This window comes from Colletotrichum graminicola (assembly GCF_000149035.1).
Source record: "Colletotrichum graminicola M1.001 genomic scaffold supercont1.42, whole genome shotgun sequence".
NCBI lineage: Eukaryota > Fungi > Ascomycota > Sordariomycetes > Glomerellales > Glomerellaceae > Colletotrichum > Colletotrichum graminicola.
In genome coordinates, this window is record NW_007361046.1 from 303,783 (window position 1) to 323,119 (window position 19,337).

The 19,337-nt window shown below is 51.4% G+C and overlaps 7 protein-coding genes across 7 annotated transcripts; 2 read left to right on the forward strand and 5 right to left on the reverse strand.

Annotated features, from left to right (window-relative positions):
- Positions 1-83: 83 nt before the first annotated feature.
- GLRG_08596 (uncharacterized protein) lies at positions 84-1,598 on the reverse strand (the record flags this gene model as incomplete). Its single annotated transcript, XM_008099496.1, has 2 exons — positions 84-1,385; positions 1,449-1,598. 2 exons carry the CDS (start codon positions 1,596-1,598, stop codon positions 84-86), a joined length of 1,452 nt encoding a protein of 483 aa, XP_008097687.1.
- Positions 1,599-2,400: 802 nt separating this feature from the next.
- GLRG_08597 (uncharacterized protein) lies at positions 2,401-3,787 on the forward strand (the record flags this gene model as incomplete). The annotated part of the gene is made up of 4 exons (XM_008099497.1): positions 2,401-2,503; positions 2,568-2,668; positions 2,736-2,863; positions 2,929-3,787. The coding sequence occupies 4 exons, from the start codon at positions 2,401-2,403 to the stop codon at positions 3,785-3,787; spliced, it is 1,191 nt and encodes a 396-aa protein (XP_008097688.1).
- Positions 3,788-3,970: 183 nt separating this feature from the next.
- Positions 3,971-4,798, reverse strand: GLRG_08598 (short chain dehydrogenase; the record flags this gene model as incomplete). Its single annotated transcript, XM_008099498.1, has 2 exons — positions 3,971-4,345; positions 4,436-4,798. The coding sequence occupies 2 exons, from the start codon at positions 4,796-4,798 to the stop codon at positions 3,971-3,973; spliced, it is 738 nt and encodes a 245-aa protein (XP_008097689.1).
- A 1,425-nt stretch (positions 4,799-6,223) lies between these two features.
- Positions 6,224-7,326, forward strand: GLRG_08599 (alcohol dehydrogenase GroES-like domain-containing protein; the record flags this gene model as incomplete). Its single annotated transcript, XM_008099499.1, has 2 exons — positions 6,224-6,509; positions 6,587-7,326. 2 exons carry the CDS (start codon positions 6,224-6,226, stop codon positions 7,324-7,326), a joined length of 1,026 nt encoding a protein of 341 aa, XP_008097690.1.
- A 3,824-nt stretch (positions 7,327-11,150) lies between these two features.
- GLRG_08600 (uncharacterized protein) lies at positions 11,151-12,589 on the reverse strand (the record flags this gene model as incomplete). Its single annotated transcript, XM_008099500.1, has 5 exons — positions 11,151-11,629; positions 11,702-11,766; positions 11,823-12,208; positions 12,258-12,362; positions 12,437-12,589. 5 exons carry the CDS (start codon positions 12,587-12,589, stop codon positions 11,151-11,153), a joined length of 1,188 nt encoding a protein of 395 aa, XP_008097691.1.
- Positions 12,590-15,081: 2,492 nt separating this feature from the next.
- On the reverse strand, positions 15,082-17,190 carry GLRG_08601 (six-hairpin glycosidase; the record flags this gene model as incomplete). The annotated part of the gene is made up of 1 exon (XM_008099501.1): positions 15,082-17,190. The coding sequence occupies one exon, from the start codon at positions 17,188-17,190 to the stop codon at positions 15,082-15,084; it is 2,109 nt and encodes a 702-aa protein (XP_008097692.1).
- A 1,002-nt stretch (positions 17,191-18,192) lies between these two features.
- Positions 18,193-19,079, reverse strand: GLRG_08602 (acetyltransferase; the record flags this gene model as incomplete). The annotated part of the gene is made up of 3 exons (XM_008099502.1): positions 18,193-18,216; positions 18,289-18,780; positions 18,978-19,079. The coding sequence occupies 3 exons, from the start codon at positions 19,077-19,079 to the stop codon at positions 18,193-18,195; spliced, it is 618 nt and encodes a 205-aa protein (XP_008097693.1).
- Positions 19,080-19,337: the final 258 nt, after the last annotated feature.

Sequence of the window (19,337 nt, forward strand, 5' to 3'; positions counted from 1 at the left end):
AATGGTTAGATTTTCCTATTGCATCACTATTGTACAGCCGGAGCTAACGATACACAGAATTCGAAATTTGGAAGACAAAAACTTTACAGCTCGTCGTGGGCATCGGATGGCGTTTCCTTAGGCGCCTCAGTCTCCGACTTGGGGACGGGTTCCGTAGCTGCGGTGGAGGCAGTGCTCTCCTCTGCAGACTCAGTCTTGACCTCCTCAACAACGAGACCCTCGGGCAGCGTCTGCTTAACACCCTCGCCCAGACGAATAGCATCAATCCAACTCTCGACGCTCACAACATCGAAGTCACCTTCGTAGTGTCTCCACCAGCCACGGCGGGCATTCACGGCAACGATCTCAACGTCACCAGTGAGACCAAGACCCTTGGTAACGGTAGAGGCGGCGGTGTTGTCGCTGGGCACGGAAAAGAAAGGGAACAGCTTGCGGTGGCTCTGTTCGTACTTGTGAACAAGCTCCGATAGGCTGGTAAGAGCCTTTTCGGCTTTTTCGTTCTCCTTGGACGGCACAAAAGCCAAGATGCAGGTGTGCGACTTGGCACTGAGACATTCGGCCTGGAGCTTCTCGGGGGTATCGGCGACGGGCAGAGAAGGAACAGCGCTGGCGGCAGGGGCGGTCTGCTCAGCAGAGGGGGTCTCGTTAGAGGTTTCGGCCTTGGGGGTGGCCTTCTCATCGGCCGCAGTGCTGGTACTCGACTGGGCGGATGCGGGCTCGCTCTTCTCAGCCTTCTTCCCAGCCTTCTTCTCCGTCTTCTTATCCGCTTTCTTCTTGTCGCCCTTGGGCGCAGGGTCTGGGTTCGGAGAGGCCACCTGTGAAATGAACGAAACGAGGCCGTCCTTCTTCATCTCTCCGTCGTAGACAATAGGCTCCTTGTCGCCACCAGGCAGAAGCACCAATGTAGGAAATGACTTGACTCCAAACTTCTCGACTGCCTTTGACTCCTTGCTGCGAACTTGACCGACCGTGACTGCGTCGAGGAAGTCGATAGCGACACTGCGGAGGAGGGCGCTGGTGGTACCCTTCTCGGTGAAGAGGATAGCTTTGGGCCTATCTCCCTCGACGAAGGAGTCAATGTCCTTGTCGGTGACTCGCTTCACGTGGTTGCTGATCTTGTCGACGACGGCCTCGACAATGCCGGTGGCGGTTCGCGGGCCCTGATAGTCCTCGACGACGGGCTTGCCGGGCTTCTTGCCTGGTTTCACAATCTTGAGGGTAGGGAAGCCCTGAACGCCGAACTGGCCGCACAGAGGCTTGTTGGCTTCCTCGTCGCAATCGACGGCGGCGACCTTGGCGAGTCCGTTGAGATTCTTGGCCGCTTTTTCGTAAGCAGGCTTGAGGTTCTGGCAGTGGCCGCACCACGGGGCGTAGAACTCGACAATCTGCAGGTAGGGCGCGGGTCAGTGACACTCAGTTTTAACTAGCATAACTGCAGACTGACATACCGAGGTGTAGTTAGACTTGGCGATCAAGTCATCATAGTTTTTGGCATCAACTTGGAGCACGGCAGAGCTCTTGGGATACATGCCGGCCTGGGCGCCGGGCAAAGCCGAGAGTACGGCAGCGCCAGCGGCGAGCAGAGTGGGGTGGTGCATCGCGGTGGATATAGAGTTAAGCAGTGTGTGGGGTGGGAAAGGTGAGTGAATGCAGCAGAGAATGAGACGCTACCTCAGGGAGCCTTGGTGTGTGTGGGCGAGAGAGAGGGAGAAGAAAAAGAGAAACGAGGAGGGAGGGTGTAATAGACAGAGACGGCGGGAAGACGTGGGAATAAGAGTTTGAGCATGGAACTAGGTTCAGAGTGATGAGGGAACATCCGACTCTGCATTTATGGAGTGAGGAATTGGGGCCCCTGGTGAAGGTAGCCTGAGAAACTGTTTACTTGGCTTCTTTTCCAGTGCAAAGAGGCCAGCGTGGAACTGTGAGACGCGGACCCCTCACCGTTGGTTCCTAATTCGAATTCTGAATGGAACCATGGAATTTTCCAGTCAATCGAATCGAAGCATTTCGTATCCTCTCCAGCCACATACCCCACACGAGCTTGGGGAGCTTGAGCCACATATATCAGCTGCCGATTGTCAGTGTGGCGCAGCATCTTCTACACGGGAAGAAGGACCGGCCTGACCACCTTTCCCCCACTGTGATGTACGCACGCATGTGGGGAAACTTGACCCTGTGGTACGCTCCCAAGATACCGATTACATGTCTCCCACGTCTTGGTGTTGCATCACTCGTCGCATACTCTCAAACCCTTTGCGCCTGTGAGCTGCCACACAGCAAGTTTTTTCTTCCCCCTCGTCCTCCGCCGCCAAATCCAAGGCCGAACCCGGCGCAATTTCAACACGAGGATATTCCGCTCCTACCCCTCCAGCCATCCACAGGCCACTTGTCGTCGCAGCCATGGCCGAACCAATCCCCGATAGCCTGCGACAGGCCGATATCACGAGATTCATCAATCGCGCGAACCAGCTGCGTCAATACAAGCCTGTCATTACCTACTGGTGTACGTCCTACCATCTGCTATCTGGAGGCGGCCCTATACCCTCCGATACTGACCGGAAGCGCAGGCGAGTACTGGGTAGTCAATCAGATCCTGGCCAAGGGACTGCACAATGTTGACGACGAGAGCCTTTCCTATACGACAAACCTGATGGACCGACTTGAACAGGTAAAGTGCTCTAATAAGACACTGTTCGTTTCTGGGGCTGTCTGGTGATTAACAGATGACGTGCTAGACCAAAATAGAGAACGCCCAGGAAGAGGCAATCATAGATGATGCGGTCGGGCAGGCATACGTTGAGCAATTCGCGCAGGACGCTTTCGAGAGGGCAGAGAAGGTTATGAAAGCGAATCGAGTCACACGGTTTGCGGCCTCTGCCCAACCCAGCTAAACTCACCTTCGTTGCCAGCTAACCACAATTTGAGCAGGCAAACCGCCGATACATACGACGCTGCTGCAACTTTTCTCTTGCTGGGAAACATATGGGGAGCCATAGACGAGGAGACACAGAAGAAGGTCAAATACGCGAAGTGGAATGCTGCTCGCATACTCAAGGCTATCAAGGAGGGCAAGGATCCGAATGAGACCAACCCCAAACAAGAGGAACCCAAGGAAGTTCTCCCTGCTTTGGATCCCAACGACCCCGATGTCCGCGGCCTCACCTCCCCCCCTCCGAAACCCGCCTCTGTCGAGGACGATCCAGAGACCGAGTTCTACAAAAAGGCTTCTACACCCTCGGAGTCTGTACCTCCCGCCGCGCCGAGCGAACCAGTCCCTACTCAGTCCAGCGTCCTTGATCTTCCCTCAGTGCCAACAGCGAACGACTTGAACCCTCCTGCGAACCAAAACCAGGGTTATTTTGACCCCCCCGAAGACTTTCCGCCGTCGCCCCTCAGTCAGAAGGACACGAACGAAGTGGCTGCTTCGGCAAATGCTCCGTCGGCACCATCGCCCTATGTCGCATCCTCATCAGGCCCATCTTTCAGCCCAGAGAATGCCACTTTGCCGTGGCAGCCGCCTAAGATAGCTCCACCGCACGTCGCCGAATCAACTCCGCCACCCGCCCCGAAACAATCCAAGCCCCCGTCAGCTGCGCAGCAGCCCAAAGCACCTGTGGTTCCCGCCTCGCACAACTCATGGACCCCAAGCAGCGCCCCGTCGGATGATATGGACTTGCCCAAGGCACAGAAGCACGCAAAATGGGCAATCTCTGCTTTGAACTTTGAAGACGTACCAACGGCGGTAAAGGAGCTCCGTAATGCGCTTGCGGCGCTGGGCGCGCAGTAGTAATAGGGCTATCGGGTCCTGCGTGTCGACAGTCGGGGCCCAGAAGATGACAATACAGAAACGGAGACGAACAATTATTGGGTCTCAGGAATCTATATCCGGGGAGTTGAACAATGAGACATTATCTATCTACTGACAACCCAAACTGTTACTCCAACTGTTGGCCAGCAGTTTCTTGGTTTCTTATGCTACTCCACCATTCACGCGGATGGTTTGACCTGTAACCCATGTTGATTCCTTGCCGGAGAGGAAGAGGACGACGGAAGCAACCTCCTCCGGTGTGCCTATCCTGTTGAACGGGCTACTTGCATTTGCTCGTTGGATCATCTCATCCGTCTTGCCCTTGTAAAAGAGCTCTGTGCCTATTGGGCCGGGTGCGATGGCGTTGACAGTAATGCCTTTGCTGGCGAGATCCTTGGCCATGTACTTGGTCATCTGTTCGATGCTGCCCTTGGTTGACGCATATAGAAGATATGGAGGGGGCAGATTGCTTGTTGCGAGCACCGTCGTGGACAGAAAGATGATCCGGCCGCCTTTAGGCATGTGAGGGAGCGCTTTCTATAGCGTTGTTAGCATCAGTGAGCGTTCCGGCTTCGCGTACAAGATTCTCTCTCTCTCTCTCTCTCTCTATCTCTCTCTCTCTCTCACCTGAACCAGGAAGTAAGGCCCTTTGACGTTGGTGTTAAACATGGCGTCGAAATCTTCCTCTGAGGTGTTCTCGACGGTGCGCATATGCATAATAGCGGCGTTAGGGACGAGGACGTCAATCCTGCCGAAGCGATCGACGGTGGCGTCGACGAGCCTCTGCAACTCTGATGTCTTGGAGTTGTCAGCGCGCACAGCGATGACACGGTCGCTGCCGATAGTCTTGACAACCTCGTCGGCGGCGGACGAGTCGCTACTGTAGTTGATGACGACCTTTGCTCCCTGGGCTGCGGCGCCAATGGCTATAGCTCGGCCAATGCCCTTGGAGCCCCCTGTGACGAGGACGACCTTATCCTGGAGCGACATGTTGATATCAAGCAGGTTAGAAGAATCCGATGAGGATAGGTGGCTGCAAGATTATTGAGAATTGTGTGTATGTACGTCGAGGACTGCTCTGTGATGAAGAAATTGTGCCGTGGTGAATCGATGCAGTAATAGTCTTGTGTTGGCAAGTTAGAAGCTTTTATGGCTGGCTCAACGAACGTGCTCCGCTGAGCTCCTCGGAGCTCCTCAGGGCGAGAGCGAGACCTCTTTGGCGGCATTCCCCCAACGGATACACGCATGTGTGGCTTAGTTACGTAGTAGGTAGTCCCATTCAGAGCAGTAGCGGGCGGGTTTCGCTACTCGAGAGCCCATTGTCTACGCGCGAAAGGCCGAGCTCGCGGTGGGGGGGAGGGGGAGCAAGAAGAACCCCTGGCAAAGTCCGTGGTTCATGTTATGCGCCGTGTTCCTATGACGTTTGTTCAATTCATTATCAGATGGCCGTCGGGGGAATAGGGGGGGAAAAGCATCTATACTAGCTTAGCAGCTTGTTCACCATCAAGAACAGTACGATTCGCATCGCTATAATCCAGGACCAATTGAGGTTTGGAAGATGCTTGTTTAATCCGATAGAGCTGATGCTCTTGGTGTCTTGTTCTTATCGGACTTGGAAAAACAGACCCCTGCAACTCCGAGAGGGATCAATTGGTGATTGGGCCTGCAATGTTAATCAGGACATAAGCTGTTTCCGACAGATCCGATTGCCGACAAAATCTTGTCCGCGACCAAGTTGCCGGTGATCTCCAGTACCTATCCGTACACTAGTATCTTTCGCTCAATTGCGGATGTAACATTCCACACAGCCAGTCAAGATTCTTCGGGAGATTCGAGGCCTTCATGAATCAGGGTCCTTATGTCCGTGTCCCGACAGGATCAGTATTAGCAGTCGACGGTCAATTTGTAACTCCATCGGCTTCACAACAAGCTAACTAGGTACTCGGTGCCATCCGCGAGATGCGGGGCCAATGACGGTGGAGTGGAGTATTATTGATGTCATCCGAACATGTACCCGCAGTCCGGGCGCCACCAGTTCACCCCTCTTCCCTGATTCATCGTAGCCACAACAGAGGAGCCCAGGCTCTTTGATTAGCATGTTCGCAACTGTGGTGTCTTATCGTACTGCGTGGCTATTCGGTGAAGTGTCTGCATAGGTAGTAAGCATGATGCAGTGTCCCAGTCTTGGTAATAATGAGGGGTCTGGATTGTAAACCTGCATGTCCGCCGCTTCAGGAAAGTGTGGGGTGTTCTAGCATTATTCGCTATTAGATAAAAGGCTACCTATGGTCCATCCATACCGAGTCTTGACATTTTTCCAAACTGAAACCTATTCTTACTTTACTCCAGTGTACCAGGCAATATTGTTTCACCCTTGCGCATACATCCTCGTCCTTCATATAATCAGCAATCACGATGGCATCGCTTCCAAAGACGTACAAGGCCGCAGTGGTTGAGTCCAAGAGCGCGCCGCTGAAGATCGTCGACCAAGAGCTGAAGCAACCTGGCCCCGGCCTCATTCTCGTCAAGGTCTTGGCATGCGGTGTGTGCCACTCGGACGTGGGCATGCAAGAGGGCGGGTTTGGCGACAGCGTCTTCCCCCGAGTTCCAGGTCACGAGGTTGTCGGCGATGTGGTGGCCGTTGGAGAGGGCGTAAGCAGGTTCTCTGGCGGAGAGCGAGTTGGAGGGGCCTGGCATGGAGGTATGTTCCGGCTCTACTTATACATACATGCCGTCGTGCCCATTAAGTGAGAGAGGATCCTGACGTTTCTGATACAGGACATGATGGGACGTGCCGGCAATGCCAGAAAGGCTTTTTCCAGACATGCGATAACGGGACGGTCAACGGTGTGTTCCGCGACGGCGGGTATGCGCAGTACGTGCTGCTCCGCTCCGAAGCCGCGGTGCGGGTACCCAAGGACGTTGACCCGGCCGAGACGGCGCCACTACTGTGTGCCGGAGTGACCGTCTTCAACAGCATCCGCAAGATGCAGATTGAGCAGGGCAACTTGGTCGCTGTCCAGGGTCTCGGCGGCCTCGGTCATCTCGCCGTGCAGTACGCCAGCCGCATGGGCTACAAAACGGTCGTACTTAGCTCGGGTGCCTCGAAGAAGGACTTCGCGATGAAGCTGGGCGCGCACGTGTATATCGACTCGAGCTCGTCGGACCCCATCGAGGAGCTCAAGAAGCTCGGCGGCGCATCGTTGATCATCGCGACGGCGCCCAACCCCAAAATCATCGCGCCGCTTACTGCAGGCCTGCACGCTGGCGGCAAGCTCTGCGTGCTCGCTCCGGTTGGAAAGCTCGAGGTCGACACCATCGATCTAATCGTAGGAGGCAAGTCGGTCTGCGGCTGGCCCAGTGGACATCAATTTGACTCGGAGGAGGCGATTGATTTTGCGGTCACGCACGGCATCAAGTGCATGATCGAGCGATTTTCGCTCCAAGATGCGAAGAAAGCATCGGAGCACATGTTGTCTGGCAAGGTCCGCTTCCGCAGCGTGTTGGTTATGGAATAGGCCACACGACGAAAACGAAAGCCTTTTTTTCCTGTATTAATAGGAAAATGTAACAATGACAAATGATGTTGATACCCGAATGAGAGAATGGCAAAAGAAACCATCAATAAGGATTGAGTGGAGAGACAGTCCCCACCGCCCCTGACTAGGAGGCAGGCGCGCATGGCAGATTCTTACTTGAAACGCGATGGGAGAGAAAACCTAACACATCTCACCAAACATGCTCGTGCGTGACTGAACCTTCCTCGTTTTTGGGCTGCCACAATTGATAAAGCAGCCCGACCTCTCCAACAAACTTCCTCCAAACGCCGGTTTCCTCTTCCCTTCAGGTATCCCGGCTTTCAATAGGCTGGGCGTCTAGCGCCACCCATTCCATTCGTTCCAGGCCGTGCTTCTGTCATGCCTCCCTGAATTTATTCAGGTTCTACCTGTATGACACATCACGACGACTCAACTGTGGTATGACCGGACACACCACCCTCTCCTCTCCGCCCTCCTACGGTTCCTGAACCAAACACACCGGGTCGACTCTCGTCTGCGCCAACATGGTGCCTCATCCTTATATGTTCTTCATCAGCGGTGTGTCACTGCCCGTCCCGCCCTGGCCCGAGAACCCCATCCTTTCCGCGGCTATACTGCTCCACCCCGGCAACGTCAAAAGATTCGGGCGGAGTCTCGAGTCCAAGAACGTGCAGGACCGCCAGCGCCGCATCTATACCAATCTCATCGTTTTATTCCGTCTAGTGACGCGCTGTCGTCATCTTGCCTTCGACCACGATGCCTTCTGGGCGTTTATCGCCCGTCACTGGGGTGTACCTAATGCCGGTCCTCAGAAGACAAAGGAGCTTGTCGACGTCTACTCGGAACGCCGCCGCGTCTATCTGGCAGCTGCGTACATCAAACGGAAGCACCGGGATCTCTTGACGGACCTCATCGATGCATGGAATTCCCGTGATTCCAGCCCTTCGGTGCCCTCCCCTTTGTCAGGCCCGGAGATCGCTGCTGAATGGGAGCGTGTCACAACGTCATGGTTGGAACAATTACGCCTTGACCCTCAGTCGCTCTTTGATGAGTCCTGTCTACCCCTCATCGGGACCTTTCCTGCCAGAAATGGAACATCATACTCATTTCAGATCAAGGGCGGAAGCGGCCGGTCCCATGTATCTGGGAAAGATTTGTTCGAGCGCGTTACGGTTCCTGGGAAAGATCTATTCGAACGCATTACTGTTCCTTCGCCGGGTCATCACCACATGTCTTCAGTCACACCCAATGGTCATACAGTAGAATCACCCGCCCCCAAGGCTACGGAGGATGTCATCGATGATCTCATCCGAACTGAGAGTCGGAAGCGCAAGTTCACACCCAACACTCCCGACACTGCGAAGCGCCAGTGCATCCCAGAATCGCCTCTGAGTTGCATACAACTGGAAAACGAGCCTGTCTCGGCGCGTCACAAAGCTGCCGCGCAAGAACAAGATAGTAACAGCTCAGATGAAATGTCTACAAGTGCCAGCTCCGGGCCCGCGGACGACGTAATTCATCATGACATGGAAGCACAGCAGACGGAGCAAAGTCTCACACTCGACGGTCCAACCACATCATGCATCGGACTGCACGCTGGGGTAAACAACAGTCCGTCCTCGGTATCTTCTGACAGACGAATGGAAGAAAGCAACAAAGAAATGCAAACGTTGAAGGAGCAGACAAAGCTCCTTTTGGAGTCTCGAGACCTCTCGCGGGATCTCCAGAAAGCTCATGACCAGTTAATCATCTTTACGGCCTCAAAGTGCCAGGAGGCACTGGAAAGACTGGATCAGCTCAGTAATCAAGTGGATATCTTGGGTAAAGATGCTGTGGCATGTCTTCAATCTGGCCAAGAGTTGCAAAAACGGCAAACAAAACAACAGAACCTCATCCAAGGTTTCCAAGACCATGTCGCAGGAGTGGAGTCGGCCCTGGAAGAGGCCAAGAAAGACATAATGGCCCATGAAAGTCGACGGAACCACGACGAGCACTACCAACAACTTGTTGAGGCTCGATTGTTTCAACTAGAAAGCAAACTCGAAAGTCAGACCAGTGCAAGACTGCGAACGACGGGAAGCGTCGAGGCAGAACTGCAGACACTGAGAAAACAGGAAGCCAGCGGCCTAGAGGCTGTAGTCCCTGAAAGGCTTGACGAGTACCATGAAACAAGTGGCATGATGGGTTCGAGTAATCCGTTCAACTTGGAATTTGAAGGGCGTTTGACGACAATGGAGGAGACTATTGCAACCAACGCCGCACTGATCAATCACTGCAAAACTTTAGTCGGGGTCAGCAAAATGACAGTGGACCAGCATCTTAAGAACCTCGATAACCGCGTCAAACTGCTTGAAAATCGGTGTAGTAATCACATTGCCGATCAGACTCAGATCAGCAAGGAACAGACTCGAAGACTGGAGCTGGTTGAAGCCGAACTAATACGGCATAAGAAAGCGGCATCGAATCAACTGCAACCGAAGCCTAGCGGCCCATCATGGAGCGAGTTCGCTGATCTTCAAGCCCAGCTGAACGTAATGAAGAATTCCCTGGCAGCCATTGAGCAGACAAGGGCTAACCCTACCGAGGATGATTCGGGGACTCCTTTATCGCTAATTAGTCAGCCTGCCCTCAACCGCCCTGCGCGGTCTGAGCAGAACGTACCTTCAGCATCTTCACGGAAACATGCACCTAATATAGTGGCTGTCAAAAGGGAGAACTAAGTGTCGAGTCACAGCATATATATACCAGTAGTACCACCCCCTCAAGCAGGGCCTGTCGCCAAGTCCCACCCAAAGGTCTTTGCACATAAACTCAAAGTTGCAAAAGGGGTATTAATGTTGAAAATGCTTTTGATCAGGTTCAGTAGACGGAAGCAATGTCTCCATACGGTACAGACAACAGCTTATTCAATAATGTACTTACAAAAGTGGGCTGCATGCAATTCCTAATTCGAAACATCCTGCCATCAACATCTTTTTGCTTCCTTGTCTTCAGACTCTCCCGACGCTAACTACTGAAAGTACTGCGTAAAGTAGGATATCCCACTACTCTCGCTCATGATAATGGGATTATCAAAACGGTCCTCTAGCACAAAGTCTAACTTGTCGTACAAGCTTTTGCACTCGCTATACTCGGCGCAGTTGAGGCTAAAGCAGTAAATGTTGGCCTTTTATTTTACAACGCTCGATCGAACCACTGCTTGACCGATCTAGTGACGCAACTATGGTCGCAGTCAACTGGTACGATGAAAAGGATTGGAATAGCAAGCCTGTGGGGAGGCCAATAGCGTTCGCCGGTTGCCAGCTTTGCCATTGACAGTGAGCACCCTAATTGGCTGCGGTATACTTGTGTCGTGCATAATATCATTGCGCCCAGTAACTTTTCCCTTGACGCAAGGTATCGTTGCCGTTTCTGGAATGTAACCGAAACATACTGGAGTCTCCTAGAGTGAATCCGACTGAATTGTTCTCAGCGTGTTTTTGGAATTCGGCTTTGTCTTTGGAATGATTTTCCTCAACGGCACGAAATTCAAATCGCTGATAGAAAGGTGCCGTCGAGCTGATGTGCCATAGTGCTCTATCCACGTTAGATGGCCAATATACTGAGCCTGAAAGAGCTTGATATGAAGCTGAATATGGGTAAACCACAACCGGTCTGTCGTCAAACGTGTCGGGGTAAAATCAAGGGGCATTCAGGGTTGGCAAAAGACTATTCACGTCCGAATCGATCCTGCATGTGCTGGTACAATCTTCATCCTTTGATTGTCAAATCCTAAGGTAATTCACCAGAGTCAAGACACAGCTTCACAAACGGTCTTCCCGTAATGAGAATGTTTGAATGACGGTGATGTTCTCACGGTCGCTCCCTGTTGACTCCTTTGAAGCTTGAAAGGTGAGTTCGGTTTCGCTCTCGTTATCGCGCCTCCCCGTAGACTCCCATCCGCGATCGCGCTTGTTTGACGGCTTATGTTGCAGACTCCGGTCTGACTCGCCATTTGCGATTTCTTGGCTGTCGACATCGTCCTTGGCCATGAAAGTGGTGAGACTGAAGGGCCCACGTCGCTGACGACTCGAATCGGCATTGCTGACGTTTTTGACTTTGCCACCCATATTGGCGGATGGATCCCCGCGTTCGGAGTCGTGGAGCTGGGAGGGACCCATAGAGGTGAACCCTAGTCGATATCCTACGAGCCGAAACAGCGGGCGGAGGGTTGCAAGGCTGCCTGCGGTGCAAGCCAAACCCTGCTCGACGGTAGACCAAATGGCGATGTCCACTGTCGCATCTGCGGTTACGCGTATCAGCAACCCTGAATTTGATCACGATGGCGGCCAACGGAAGCGGGGGTTGGACTTACAAAGAAAGTCCGGGTTCTTGAAGTCTGACACAAACGGCATGCGTACAACAACGGCGGAGCTGGCGCTTTGGAATATTAGTAAGCCTGAAGTAGAGACCAAGAAACAAGTAACAAAACTAACATGCAGGCCATAAGCATAACGGGCACAAGTGCCAACTTCGTCTTACGGTTCATCTTCAACTTCCAGATGAGGACAATAGGCAGGATGGCAAAGGTAAAGTCGCAGATAACACTGAAGGCGCTGTAAAGGAAGGTGAGGGCGATGATGACATCCATTGGGACGCAATGCCCATTCTGAGTGCTTTGATTCCAGAAGTAGGAGATGGGCTGGCATTGGAGAAGAGTGACGAAAAAGAAGACAACGCCGGTGCAGACTGTCAACATCATGACAATGTATATGATCCAAATATCGAGTTTGCGGACCGTTATTCGAAGAAGGAAGTAGCCGATGGAAATTTTCGAGGCGATCATGGCGAGACAGTACCAAAGATAGCAATACCACCAATACTATTGCTTGTCAGCGCTTGTCCTTCCGACCAATGAGTAGTAGTCTTACCATCATGGCGGACTCCCAGTCCTCATCGCTGAGGTTTACACGGTGACGGCCTGTGCCATAGTGTACGCCTGTCAATGCGCTGGATACGAAGAGAATAAAGAATAACTGTAGACGGCCGAGTCAGCCTAGAACTTCAATGTACGTGTATCGCCATATGTGATAATCGGGATTTAGCGTACAGTAGCAATAACCATAAACCAGTCGTCAATTCCAAAGTTCTTGACTAGAAAGACTCGGACGTAACACCGGAGGACAGTGGCTACGAAGGCTGAGATGACGAGAGTCAAGCCGACGGCCACAAGCTGCGGGCCACGGTTCTCGATTTCCGCCATTGCGACCGAAGGACGCGAATTAATGTTAGGCTAGGGCGGCTTCGGGGCCAGAGGAAAAATGATCTGAAGAAGAGTCGTGCTGCTACCAAAAGAGGGACTGAGAGTGGGCCGCAGGGTCAGACGGCGGTCTCCAGACTCTCCGTCTCGTGAGAAACAAAGATGGATGGGGAGGACCCTTATTGAAAATGTGAGTTCCTGAACACAACGAACCTTACCACCGGTTACGTCGGCATGTCCGCGTGTTGCCTGGCGCTGTTGCTACCGTGCGGCGTGAAAAGGAGCCGAGAGGCACTAGTACCCCCTGATTGTCAACCGCATATCTAGTTGCGCAGAACCTTGCAGAGTTTGACCTAACTATGGCCATGGACCATTGTCATATCCGAAGAGATCTTCTCGTATCAGGTTGGAGTGGCGGTAGGCTGGGCCTTTTGGCCCTGGCACTCGGGTGGGGAAAAAAAAGAATAGTCGCTTCCACACTCTGTGGTTGAGATCGGCCATTATTTTCCAAATGCCTGTGTGCCAACAAATGTCGGCAAATGGAGCGAACCACATCTAAGGCGAACAGCTTCACTCGCTACCGACCAAGTGGGTATCACTTAAACACCTTCCTCGTTAGCAAGCCGGTGACATGGCCATATGTAGTTATCGGCCGAGGAGCCGGTTGCCCAGAACCCCGCGTGAGCTCTGAAGAACACTGAAGACTCTGAGGTCTTTAGTCCCAAGGGGATTCCTTTGCTGGCGATGCAAAGTGGCAAAAGACTCTAGTGGGGTGGGGGGCATGATGACAGGTTCCTGGATGACAATCAGCCGCCTTCTCAATGCAATCACGATTTCCTGACCAGCTTCCCACGCGGTATGACAGGGAACTGATCCCAGCCCGATGGAGAAGTGACATGAACAGGTGTATTTCTATATATGGACAGTGCTTCTTATTTTGCAAGGCATACAAAAGTGACTATTGGTGGCCTAGGACGAGGAAGATAGAAGGGCGCGTTTGCGCTTGGCCGGATGCTTCACCTGATCCCATACCAAAGAGTGCTTCATACAGATTTTCACAGGTGTGTTGGCACCGCTTATCTTTTCTGAGAATACGGAGTATATGCGTGGAATATCTCCAGTTTTCCTGTACATCAACTAATGACAAAAGCGGTATGCAAGACGGCGATAGCCCAGGGGTAGCCACCTCCGTACCATTGCAAGTGAGATTGCGTGGATTTTGGGAGGAATCGGAGGTCAAATTTGGCAGATGGACTTCGTATGGATCTGGTGTCAGGAACCAGGGGTAGGTTCAACCACGTTCGGCGACTGGTGGGAATTGTTAGAGGCGAGAAGGATGGCGGACAGGGGCCACTGTTGTCACTTGTCAGCGAAATCTCCAATGGGGAACTGATTGTCTCTTTAACATCTCCACTCGACTTACCATACCATTCGTATCCGACTTAAGGGGAACCTTTCCATAACAAGCAGTATGTGACAGACTCGCTTGTGGTATAGGTACTAGTTAGCGACTCTGCAGGTGTAACCCCTAACCTATAATCCATCGTCTATTATTCATGCCAACTCTTCATCATCCCTATAAGGAATTCCGGCTTTTGACTGGCATTTTCCATCCCAAACACCAACTGACGACGTGAGGGCGGTTTGGTCACCATTTTAGGATTGCCTAAGTACTAACTGAAGGCTCGTCCAATTTCCAAATTCACCGGCGCCTCTGACCTCCTTGGGCTATGCCACGCCCACAATTGCCACCCAAATCCTCGATCATCATGAACCCAGCGGACTCATTTGCCCATGCGAAGAGTCCAAGGACTGACAGGGGCTCGGTAATGACCCACAACCTTTATCGGACAAACACCTATAGTCCTGGGTTATCCGTACAATCTGTCCGTTCCCACTTCGCCGTCGGCCCGTATTACGTCAGATAGCAGTTCCGATGCCAGTCTGTCACTGGGGTGTACCTGTAGGTCCTCAACTGGGTAAATACTGCCTAGAGTCGGCCGGGGCGGTGTCGGCCTACGCAAACTTATCGCCACACAAGGCAGCTTATCCTGGAGCTGCTACCAGGTGACAGAGAGATCGACTACCTACACTAGTCGACCAGTCGCACGGAGTGTGAGTTTGTGTCAGGATTGCATCATGCCCATCAACGATATTTCTCAGAACGAATTCCTGTACACTACCTATAACTACGTGAGCCACACAAAGTAGACCAAATAATAGTAAACAACCTCACAGCAGGATTATCGAAAGTCCGAGAACGTGCTTAATTGATGCTAGACCGGACATATAAGCCATAACGCCCACGTCACATCGTATATATGCCAATCAAATGTTTCCATCTGTAATTGAAGTGTAAATCAGGATATTGAACGTAAATAGCAGATCTGAATAATACTGCAACAAAGCATCAACTACACAGGCCTCCAAATCTAGATTATGAAATTGGTACCCCACCGATATGAATTAGCCAGCAATGGATAACTTGGTCTCACCTATGTTATCAGGCGTGTGTCATGTTGCTCGACCCATAAAGTGTCATCTTCGATCTGCAAAAGATGCGCCAATGCCCAATCTTGGTCATTGGCATAAGGGTCTTTGTAATGAGCTAGTCGACCGTTCACGGACCGAGGGTAAATCCATGCACAAGACGCTCTGCCTTCAGGTGTGAAAAGGGACAGGTTGGCTTGAAGAACACCATCAGATTGCTTCCCATAGGAGAGGTCTCCAGTTGAAATGCTGAAGTGATGTAGAGCGATGGCGTTCAGCGTACTCCAATAGTGTGGAAATGTGTCTCCCCATGTACGGTCTTTCCCGAACCAGTGACCGTCCCAATGACGAATGGCGACGTCGTGGACTCGATAGTCTGGCTGCTTTCCGGCAAAGCGGAGGAGAACCTCCATTTGCAACCCGGCAGCTGCAAGCCATGTCTTATCACCTGTCGCCCTATAGAGCTCAAGGAGTATAATTGCTGCTGGTGCTACGATGGACTGCTCAAAATTGACTTCGAATGGGGGATAGTCCGTTCCTCGTTTCACAATGTTCTGGCCGTGGGAGATGTAAAGGCTTTTAGCCCGCTGATAAGCTACCTCCATACCCAATGCTTGGAGCATTCGGAGGCTCTCAAGAATTGGCAAGCCGATGGCATAGAGTGATGCGCCACCTTCTTCATAGAAATTCTCTAGTGTTTCCATGAATCTGGTAATAGGGGACTTGTCATATAGAGCCGGGATTCCGATGGCCGCGGCGACAAGATGAAGCTGCAGGACCCACGGCCAGTTGTAGAGGCGCTTGTTGATGTAGGTACCAGTTCCATTTGGGGCGTCGAAGACAAATCCGTTCTCCGCTTGAAGCTTTGTGCACACAAATGAATAGTAGGCTGTGAAAGAGTCCCTCAGCTTGCCATCTGGCTTCTTCTTCAGCCAGCGACCAATGAGGACGCCCATACCAACACGTTCGCGTCCAGCATTGCGGTCCTGGTGCGTCTCGTAAAAAGGCGATGCTTCGGCTTGGTTGTCATAAACGACGTAGGCACCGTAAAGAAGATCATCAACATCCTTGACTTGCTGTTTCTCCACAATGAACTTGATTCGACTCTCGATGAGGTCGTCACATCGTGGAACAGTGTTGAGAAACACATATGACTCATTCTTTTCACCATCCTGGCCGGTAGCAATGCAGAGAGTCTTCTGACCCATGTCTCCGGCATGATGAATAAAAGTGAATGTCGAACCTTCCTGTTCCACACTCTGGCCGTTTACCGTCGTCGTAGAGTTGATAGCAGTAGCACTGCCTCGCATCCGGATCTTGACGGCGTCACCAGAAACGAGCGTATGCCTTGGAATGTCGAAATAAATGAACTGGCCCGATCGACGGGCGCACTGAGCGAAGAAGTCCTCCCAATCACTGTGCCAGAACAAGGTCCACTCGATAGTGTTTGACTGACCAGGCTCGAGAACTGGGACAGAAGGATGAAGCAAGAACACCCCTCGAGTGTTGGAATGAGTTATTTCATCCCGAGACTCGATGCTGTAGCCAGACAGCGATCCCTTCGTAAGTACAAGACCAAGATTCCGTCCGCGCCCCCCCATCTGACTGAGTTTGACCCATGCTGAGCTTCCGCCGTTGGCCCAAATGTGAGCATGTGTACGGGAATGAAGTGCATCGGTAGTATTGGTATAGTGGTCGTTGAAGGGTGTGTATATTGCAAATGAGGTTTCTCCTCGTGAGGAAAGATTGAGCGGATAAGTACCTCGATTCCGGAACTCGTAAGACTCAGTTAAGCACCGCTTCCGTCCGTCGAGATGTCGGTGGACAATGAGTTCCAATGGCCCAGCGTGATAAGTTACGGCCATGATATCACGGCTGCTCGAGGGATCAATCTGAGGGCTGTTCCAAAAAAGACGATGGAGAAGATTGGCGCCGAGGTCTGCGAATCCTAGTCCCCAGCGACTACCCAGAGGCTGCCACGGGGCGTTGGCCGGAGAGCTGATCCAGTTCATCGGGATTTTGGCGCGAGGATCAGTGATCTCCAAAACAGCCCCGGTAGCCCTGTCCATACGGACGTAAAATTCATCATTATACAGCTCGATAGTCCGAACCATGGTTGTAGTGGTGCGCACACAGTCGCGATATGTCGATTCAAGAGGCTTTTTGTCGAGTTCGAGGACTGCTACAGCATTATAAAGATGAGAAGAAGAAAAGGCTGGGTCAAGCTCGGCATGCTTTTTGTGGCAGGCTGAGACATACACAAACGTGATCGATCTATGGGGTCACTGGACGAAACTTAAAAGCGCTGACACCGGCTATACGGATATTTTAAAGTGTGGGGTAGAAACTCGGTCGGTTGCCGAAGCTAGCCATGCGGCGGGGTAATATATCCAGTAGGTTTAATACCTAGAGTTACATGCTAGTAGGGTCTATAAAGATACAGCTCTTAGAATTATCTGCAGAACGATTAGTGTAAACTAAGTCTTCTTTGTTTTAACGCAAATCGGAAACTATCAGCGTGTCCCGGACAGAGCATCCATATTAAGCAAGAACGATCTTGGAAGTTTGCGTTCAGATAATATATTTAACTAATTAATGATTAGGTCGTTGTTAGTCACAAGACTAAAGACTACTGACAAGTTGTCTAAATGCAACGTTGACAAACCAAGTACTTTCTAACAAAACAACGCATAATTAAACAGTAATATCTAAACTTGTTAGAACGTTGAGATCACATATCTGTAAGTCATTCAATGATTCAAGGCACCTAGTATAAAGGGCACGAACTAGAGACTCGGCTGTCAGTTATTTTAACGAAGGGACTGTTCGCAAATAAGTCAGACTGACTTAAAAACGTCGAGGACAGAGTACATCTGCTTGTATAACAGCTAAATATTTTATGTAGAAGGTTTATCATAATCATACAACTTTGGTCTACCTCATATTTGTTGGACGAACGTACGAGAGTCTGTTCAACAAAACTTATATGTGATGACAGAGTGTATACACGGTTTCCACTACTGCAACTACACCTATACTATGACGACATCATATTGTATAGGAGAGAAGATAATAGACATAGCGTACAGTGACGTGCTTGTTAGGCTAGTATACTCTTATATATGACGGAACTCGAAAGTCTAGAATATTCAGTTAAAAGCGTTCATAATAGGCATATGCCTTCTTGCCTTGTTACTGCAAGCAAAACTTACCAAATCGTGCCAAACGACACCTGCGTACTCAGACTGACTCTTGCCAAAGTCTGTAAATCCCAACTGCTGATAGTAGGGTACCAGCCTATCATAAGTAAGAATTGAAATTCTGTCCGCCTGCCCAATCTTCATCATCTCTTTAATGTAGATTGAAATGAGTTTCTTGCCATAGCCTAGCCTTTGCCAAGACGGCGAAACGGCAAGCGAATGCAGCGCAATGGTTCTGCCCTCAGGTCTATGGCCGACGCAGTGCATAGCCGTGTGATCCGTCTTCCAGTTTACTGGGCAGGCCATGTCTCCATCCTTGACAGCCCGGGAGATTGACTGCGTGGCAATGGTGTGTGCAATGAGCCGGTCACTGCCGCAACTGTCAGGCGCTTTGGTCAAGACTGGGATATCTCCTTGTTGTCTGCATCCTTCTGGGGTACTTGTCCCATGCCGGACAAATAACCCGTAGCATATATGAGGACAAACAGATAAGCGATACTCGATCTAAGGCAATTTGAGGGTTAGAATGTTAGACCACATTGCTGGAGACTGGGCCTATTAGGCGGCGTAGAACAGCGAATGAGTCGAGTAGTTGGAGGCATCGTCTCAAGGGTACAGATAACTGCATGAAGCTTCATACCACATCAACTACCTGGAGCTGAGGGTGGTTCATGAATCGGAGTGTGAGTCACTTTACTCACTTTTTCACGAGTCGCAGCTTCCCCAGGTGGAAAGGCCGCAGACTCCACAGTTGCGCATTGATCTAGATCTTCAATAGACAAAGAACGGATGTAGAGTTCCATGACGGAAGGCATAGGAGTGTTGATGCAGCGTACCCAAAGAAAAGTGTATTTGACGAATCGTTATTTCCTCGAGGTTCAAATCGAGATGGAATGAGGTATAGTCGGAGAAATTAGCGAAGTCAGTCAGTTGACATTGACTTTAAAGCCGCTTCAGAAACGCCCCCGCTTGAATTGCGGAGATGGTGTGGAGCAAACTTTATCTCATCACTGGCTAGGTATAAGACATCTCAAGCCAATTAAGATGTCGTTTGTAGGCGA